The sequence below is a fragment of the Ricinus communis genome, chromosome 3, assembly GCF_019578655.1.
Source record: "Ricinus communis isolate WT05 ecotype wild-type chromosome 3, ASM1957865v1, whole genome shotgun sequence".
Classification (NCBI taxonomy): domain Eukaryota; kingdom Viridiplantae; phylum Streptophyta; class Magnoliopsida; order Malpighiales; family Euphorbiaceae; genus Ricinus; species Ricinus communis.
The window spans coordinates 2,749,327-2,757,108 of NC_063258.1; the positions used below are offsets into that span (position 1 = coordinate 2,749,327).

The 7,782-nt window shown below is 25.4% G+C and overlaps 1 protein-coding gene across 2 annotated transcripts; it reads left to right on the plus strand.

Annotated features, from left to right (window-relative positions):
• The first annotated feature begins 419 nt into the window (after positions 1 to 419).
• On the plus strand, positions 420 to 7,362 carry LOC8258070 (transcription factor bHLH35). Of its 2 annotated transcripts, none has more exons than XM_015718651.3 (5): positions 420 to 639; positions 769 to 928; positions 1,083 to 1,319; positions 1,470 to 1,640; positions 7,108 to 7,362. In XM_015718651.3, exons 1-5 carry the CDS (start codon positions 557 to 559, stop codon positions 7,195 to 7,197), a joined length of 741 nt encoding a protein of 246 aa, XP_015574137.2. In that variant the 5' UTR covers positions 420 to 556; the 3' UTR covers positions 7,198 to 7,362. The 2 variants fall into 2 exon arrangements, with proteins under 2 accessions (XP_015574137.2, XP_015574136.1); XM_015718650.3 differs by having other exon boundaries at positions 465 to 639; positions 753 to 928.
• The last annotated feature ends 420 nt before the right edge of the window (positions 7,363 to 7,782 follow it).

Genomic DNA, 7,782 nt, shown 5'->3' on the forward strand with positions numbered 1-7,782 from the left:
GTTTGTTGTTATTTTTTAAAATATTATAAATTTAATTATATTAAAAATTTATTAAATTACATTTTTAATTTAATTTTATAATTAAAAATAATAATAATGGATATAATAATTTTAAAAATAATGTCACTAATACTGTTGAAGTTTTATGATATTAAATTGGATAAGTAATAACGAATGCGACGTCGAATAAGTACCCGGAATGCGGCAACTAAGAGACAAGCCCAAAATGAAAACAGAAGTGCGTACGCGGCCTCCGAACCGAAGACCCTAACTATCTTAGGTGGACGGTTAAGATCTTTCTAAGAAGCAGCCAAAAAACGAGTCATGACTCATCCTTTAACCCCACGTGGTTCTAAATCTCCATAAACAAAATACACACACATAGACAGGCTCTTTCTTTCTCCCCTATAAATTGAAACCAAGGCAGACACAGTTTGTGACCCTAAGCTAAAATAAATACTAAAAAAAGAAACTATAAGCATCTCTACTCTCTCTCTCTCTCCATTTCTTTCTTTTCTGTAACACAAAGCTCATATAAATTATATCCATATAGTCCATGGAACCTATAGAAAATATTGGTGAGGAGTACCAGAATTATTGGGAAACTAAAATGTTTCTCCAAAATGAGGAGCTTGATAGGTAGGTTTTCGATTTGGTGTCCAGTTTTAGTAATAGTTTTGGTTTCTGCTGGTTTGGTCTTTTTTCTTTTTTGGTAAATTAGATTAATTATGACCAAAATCACTCACTCTTAGGGGTGAATTTGAGCAGTTGGGCTATGGATGAAGCGTTTTCGTATTACGATTCGAGTTCGCCGGACGGAGCTGCTTCATCGGCGGCCTCCAAGAATATTGTGTCCGAAAGAAATAGAAGGAAGAAGCTTAATGAAAGACTGTTTGCTCTCAGAGCTGTGGTCCCTAACATTAGTAAGGTGATGACAAATTTTTTAACACATTATCATATATCTTGAGCCTATAGACTCTATGTATAGAGTTAATTAAAGAGAAGAAATTCAATCTTCAGATAATTGACTACTTTTGCTTGACTGAATATATAAATATGCAAACATGTGTTTCTGTGTGTAGATGGACAAGGCTTCCATAATTAAAGATGCCATTGATTACATTCAAGATTTACATGAGCAAGAAAGAAGAATTCAAGCTGAGATAATGGAGCTTGAGTCTGGGAAATTGAAGAAGAATAACAATCTTGGTTATGACTTTGAGCAGGAGTTACCTGTCTTGTTAAGATCCAAGAAAAAGAAAATTGATCAATTCTATGATTCCACTGGCTCTAGAGCTTGTCCAATTGAACTTCTTGAGGTTCTCTCTGTTTCTCTCTCTCTCTCTTTTTTCTTTTAAATATGATATATGATGATGATGCTTTTGGTTATTTATAAAAAATAAAAAAAAAAAGTTTGTCTTACTCTGTTTTGCTGTTATTTTATTTTATTTTTGTGGGGGTTGTTTCAGTTGAGTGTTGCTTACATGGGAGAGAAGACTCTGTTGGTGAGCTTGACATGTAGTAAAAGGACAGACACAATGGTTAAACTTTGTGAGGTGTTTGAATCTTTGAAGCTCAAAATAATTACTGCTAATATTACAACCGTCTCAGGAAGGCTTTTGAAGACTGTCTTCATTGAGGTCAGCTCTCTCTCTCTCTCTCTCTCTAGTACCCAATTAAATTCTCATGAAACTTGGTGGTGCGTGCTCCTCACGCGAAATTTTCTCTTTTTCTTTTGCCCTTTTTCCTTTTGACATTTTCCACAAAAATTAAAGATAAATTATAAAATCTAAAACTAAATATATAAATAATAATAAAAATATTAATAATCCACCGCACCTTAAAATGATTTGGAACTATGTCGTCTAAAGCTTTCTTTATTCTCTTTTGATATTTGTTTACCCGTGACTTCAAGTAAATTTGTTTTCGATTTCAAAAATGATTCCGGTTTAGAATTATTAATAGCTTTTATATATATATATATATATATATATATATATGAAACTCCCCTGACTAAAATTTATTGAAGTCAATTTTCATTGGGATAGACTTGAAAATATTTCTTTTAAGGTCTAACCTGATCAAACTAATACCAAACTTAAATTTATAAAAAGAATTATGTTTTTCCTTTGTGAACCAGCCCCTACTTAAAAACAAAAAAGAAGAAAATAACACGAAGGCATAAAGTACAGATTCTCTAAGGCTTGATCAAGTCTGATCTGGACCCGACTGAAATAGGGTGTGGACTAGGTTTTGTTGCTCCCATCTATGTGGTCTTGCATAGTCTGTCTGGGCAGAAAATATCCATATTTGTTTTTCTCTTTTAGATTTATGAATTATTATTTACAATTATACATGTATAAATTCTAAAGTCAAATCTTCACTTTTCTGTTTATATGGCAAAAGAATTTCTAAATTCGATATTCATTTACTATATTTACATGTAAATATAAAAGTAATGAATGGATAAATAAATAAATCTTTAGTACTTAGATTCCTCAAGTTGCGGAAAATGATTTTTTAATAATAGACCTTAGAGATTTTGGTAAATAAAAATATTCAATATATAAAATTTTAAAAGAACTAGGGATATATTATGGAGCGGTCCGGATAGCGCTGTCATGTTTCAACTAAATTCAACTATAGTTTTTCTTCTTTATCAAAAAAGTTATGATTATGCTTTAGATCCCAAGCTATCAAATTTCAATAGGCATGTCAGAGTGAAAGTCTCACTAGCTAATCATGGCGATAAAGTTGGTTGTCTATTTATTGATAAAAGCTTGTAAAAGGTTTTGCTACTGTCATGGTTCCTGATTGTGTAATTTTTCTGAATTGAGTAATTTTAATGATTATGGTCCGATCAACTAAATCATTCGTACCATTTTATAAATTGAATTGAAATTAATATAAAAATTTAAATTTAAACCAAAATCGAATTATTTTAAAATAATAAAAAACGGTTACTAACTAAATACAAGTAATATCATAATAATAGTAAATAAAAGAAGTAAAATAATAATAATTACACAATTATCAATAAATAATATAACATAGATTACAACAACAATAGTAATAATTTAGTGTAGTATAAAATATAACATAATAAAAATATTATATAAAATTAATTTTTAACCAAATCAAATTGAAAACTGAAAACTTAAAAATAAAAATAAAAAAATGAAATTGCTATATAATAATCCACTTTTTAATTTAGTGTTCGACCGAATAGTCTTTTCTCTCACCTCTAATTGTTGTTGTCGTTTAGTCCTACTTAACCTAATCTGAATTACAGTTTAATAAAGCTTGTTGGTGCTTTGGAATTATTAGACTTGTGTATACTAAATCTAAATAAATGAAAAAGATTGGTAATTTCAACAGAGAAAAAAAAAAGCGTAAGAAAAGAAAAGAGAAGGACAGAAAAAGAAAAGGTTGATTCATGACTTTTCTTCAGAACAGTTGATTTATGGCAAGATTTAGTTAGCACGGCATAGAAGTGAATCAAAGGGCAGAGTGTTAAAAAAGATAAGTATGAATAGGATTTACTGTGAGAGCAAATTGATATTAAATTATTTATTTTATCATAGAGAATATATTAAAAAATTAAAACTCTAATAAATTCTTTAAAAGCTATATCTTTTTGAAACTCTTATTTTTTCTTTTTTCTAACAACTATTTTTTTTATTAATAAAAATTAAGAAATAAAAAGATTGATAGAATCTACAATATTTCAAAATAAATTAAAATAAAAAATTTATTTTTTATAATTGAGTAAAAATACTTGGAAAGAATTATTAAAGATATTCTAAATAAATATAAATCACATTAATAAAGTGGATGATCACAACCATTAAAATATTAGCAATTTAAGTGCAATCATTGATACAGTAGTGTAATACAGAGTGTCCGAATAAAAACAGTCCCAGAAGAGCAAAAGCTAAAAAAAGAAAGGAAAGAAAAAAGAGAAAGGGACCTCATTACATCTTCCACTTTAAATTAAATAATCATTTATAATCTTCCAACTTTTCAATCTTTTGTTTTCTTGTTAGATGTAATTTTTTATTCTAATTTTTTGTTCCTACCAAAATCATCAATAAATTAGGAAGTTAGTGCTTCCTAATTAAGCAATTATTTTATAATAAGAAAAATAAAGGAAGTCAATATAGTGAGTGCTACACCTCTATATTAATATATGATGAATTCACCTCTTCCCTTTATAAAATTATCTAAACAATTGAGTTGTAATTACCCTAAAAACAAACTCTATTTATAATTAAATATATGGTAACCTCTTTTTCTTTTAAAAACCATAACTATAAGCTAATAGACCCAACTTTAATTGAGATAATAATTAGACTTGAGTTGAAAAAGAAGATTTAAAATTATTTCAATTAAATATTACTTTTTTAAAAGTTATAATTTATTTTTATCTAATTAATATGTTGTTAAAAAAATCAATTTAGTCATTTTTTTCTAAAAACGGATTTGAAATTATTATTTTTAAGAAAAATACTTTTACCAACTGAAAAAAATCAATTTAGTCTTTTTTTTTTCTAAAAACGGATTTGAAATTATTATTTTTAAGATAAATAATTTTACCAACTTTAATTTTACTTGTCACTTTAATATTACACATACATAAGAAGCCAAAATTTACCTCTTTAAAAACATTTCTTTTTATTGTACCAAAATTTGTTTGTGAAGATAAGTCACAATCCATAAACTCCAATACCTGGAAATGAAAATAGAAAATGGTAGCTAGTAATTATTGGAGGGACCACATGACCTTTCAATTCAAACATTATGATTTAGTTTTTCCACATGGCAAACATGTTGCTCAATAAGAACCTAATTTGAACCGTGGAAAGAAATAAAGATAAATTGCATTAAAAATGTGCTTCGAATTTTCTAAATTCAACATGTTGAATTTCACATGCCTTAATTAATTTGTCATTTTCATTGATTTTAACTTTCCTTTCTTTGATTAAGAAAAAAAACATGGGTTTCAATTTTCAGTCCCCTTTAATTCGTTCCTTGAATGGAAGCTTATGACATAGAATTTTCTGGTGCCCGTTTAAAATCTTATACTATTTTCAGTTTGTTTTCTTAATTTAATTTGTCATTTTATCCTCATTTTCCTTAATTTTATATATTTTTTTTCTTTCTTCAAAATTTAGTTAAAGGGTACTTTTCTAGTCTTTGTTTCATCAAATTTTGGTAAGAAATCCTAATCAATAGATTACAGGATCTTCTTCTTCTTTTTTTTTTTTTTTTTCTACAGATGTTTCTCTCACCATTTACTAAAATAATTAATTCAACTTGAAAAGCTTGATTCTGGATAAATATCATTATCAACATCAGCAAGCTACTACTGTCTGTGTTTAATATTAAACTGTTTGCTTGTGACTACTGCTAAATGCCAGATTTTTCATTGTGGGTGGAATAGTTGACAGCTTTTATTAATAATACCATTATACTGTTTCACGTTTAATTACTGTTATATACGGGCCTCGAGGATATATATATATATATATATATATATATATATATATATATATGAGTTATAATATAATTTTATTTAATAAACTAACATAAATATAATATTAAATAGTAATAATTCTATTAATAAAGTATTATAATAAGAATAATTGATATATCAATAAAATAAAAATTGAAAATATCATATTTCTTTCTGTAACTTTCTATTTTTAATTTTTGTAATTATTTATATTAAATTATTTAAAATTTATTATATATATACATATGATATATGATATAAAGTAATTCATTAATTTCTTATAGGATTAACAACACATATGAAAATACTATATGATTTAAAATATATATATATAAGATACTTTTATCATTTTACTTGTTATCTTTAGTTTTTGTAAAAAAATTATTATGAGATATTTGAAAATCTAATATATTCATCAATTTTTTATAAGAATAGAAATATATATGGAATTATGATAGGATTAGATTACTCACTAATTAATTTTATTAGAATTAAAAATTTAAATTAATTATATATAAATAATTAGAATAAGATAAGATTAGTAGTTAGTGATCAAAAATATTTAGGCAGTTTAAAAATTCCACCCATCTTCATGCTTTTATATATTATTATTATTATTATTATTATTATTATTATAGTAAGTAATTCATCAATTTTTTATTTTATTAAAAATGTATATAAAAAATATTATAGGATTAAAAAATATATACGTAAATAAATAAATTAATAAAATAAAATTAAGAGTATTATATATTTTACTTCTTATCTTTAATTTGTGCAAAAATTTATAGTGGGTTATATATAATGTGATATATTCATAAATTTCTTACAGAATTAGAGATGCATATAAAATTATAATAGGATTAAACTAATTACTAATTAATTCTATTAAAATTAAGAGATTAATCACTAATTAATTTTATTAAAATTAAAAAATTAAATTAATTTCATATACAATTAGAATAAAATAAAATAGATAATTTCTGATTAATTATAAAGATATTTTAATCAATTCATGAAACTTTTTCCTTTGTGCATTTATATATTATATAGATTATATATATATGCAAGAATATAATTCTTTTGTTTTCCCTAGAAAAGTAGACATCTAGACAACGAGGATTAGAATCCAATTGGTTTTATAATTTATACTATTTATCTAAGTCATACTTATGCTATTGAATTTAAGAGGTAGAAATCTTTAATTTAAATTATCATCTTTACATTAGGTTACTCTTGTTATATAGCCACAACTAAATGGGTCTTTTATAGTTTTTTCTTTAAAAAAAATATAACAGACTGAATTGAAATCAGTAAAAATAATTAATTAAATATGCTAATCATTATTATTATTTTAACATATATTTTTAAATTCTCTTAAAGAATAGTTAGACTAAAAGAAGCACTTTTTCATAAAATTCTTGATCTAAACCCTTTAATTAATTTATTTAATTCTTACATTTTTTAAAGGGGGTGAAAAGTTAAGCAAAGATACAACTGCAACATCTTTTTTCTTTTTTCAAAAATATAACTTAGGTATTGAACTACTGCTTGGAAGCATGTATGTATGTAATTTTGTTCGGTCTTTGCAGGCAGATGAAGATGAGAAAGACCGTTTGAAGATAAAAATTGAAACAGCAATTGCCGCGCTTAATGATCCCCAAAGTCCTATGAGCATGTGACAAAAAGTTACACATCCCTTCTTATGGATTGGGCTTTCTTAATTAGTTTTGTTATCTTTTGTTTCGGCTTTACTTTCCTCCCACTCGATCGAGAGTGTGGTTGCTTTTTTCTTTTTCTTATTTTTCTTTCTCTCTTTCAAAATAAAAATTTCATATTCCCCAGTGCATCATTTGTCAGAAACCAGATATATTATATACTGATTTAATGTTCTGAATTTCTGGCTTCAAGAAGAATTGCTGGATACAAATTGGAGATGAGTCGAACTGCTCATACGTCGTAAGTTGTTTGAAGTCCAGCTCGTAAAAAGCTTGTTTAAACTTAATTTATTTAGTTTTTATTAAATTAAATAAATTATGTTTTAAATTTAAAATTGAATATTCATAAAATATATTTATTTAAATTTATAAATTTGATATGTTCAAAAGTTCTTTAGCTTATTTATTTATAAAATTACTCATTTGTTTATATACTATGCCGTTTTGTTTTTATTATAAATATTTTTAGTGATAAATGTTAATATGTAAGATTCAAGCTAGATCTTTTATTTATTTTTTTTAAAAGTTATATATGTAAAATCTAACTAA

Coding starts and splice junctions, on each gene's coding strand:
- LOC8258070 (XM_015718651.3), top strand. CDS start 557: ATGGAACCTATAGAAAATATTGGTGAGGAGTACCAGAATTATTGGGAA. Junction 640..768: donor CAAAATGAGGAGCTTGATAG/GTAGGTTTTCGA, acceptor GAATTTGAGCAG/TTGGGCTATGGATGAAGCGT. Junction 1,641..7,107: donor TGAAGACTGTCTTCATTGAG/GTCAGCTCTCTC, acceptor CGGTCTTTGCAG/GCAGATGAAGATGAGAAAGA.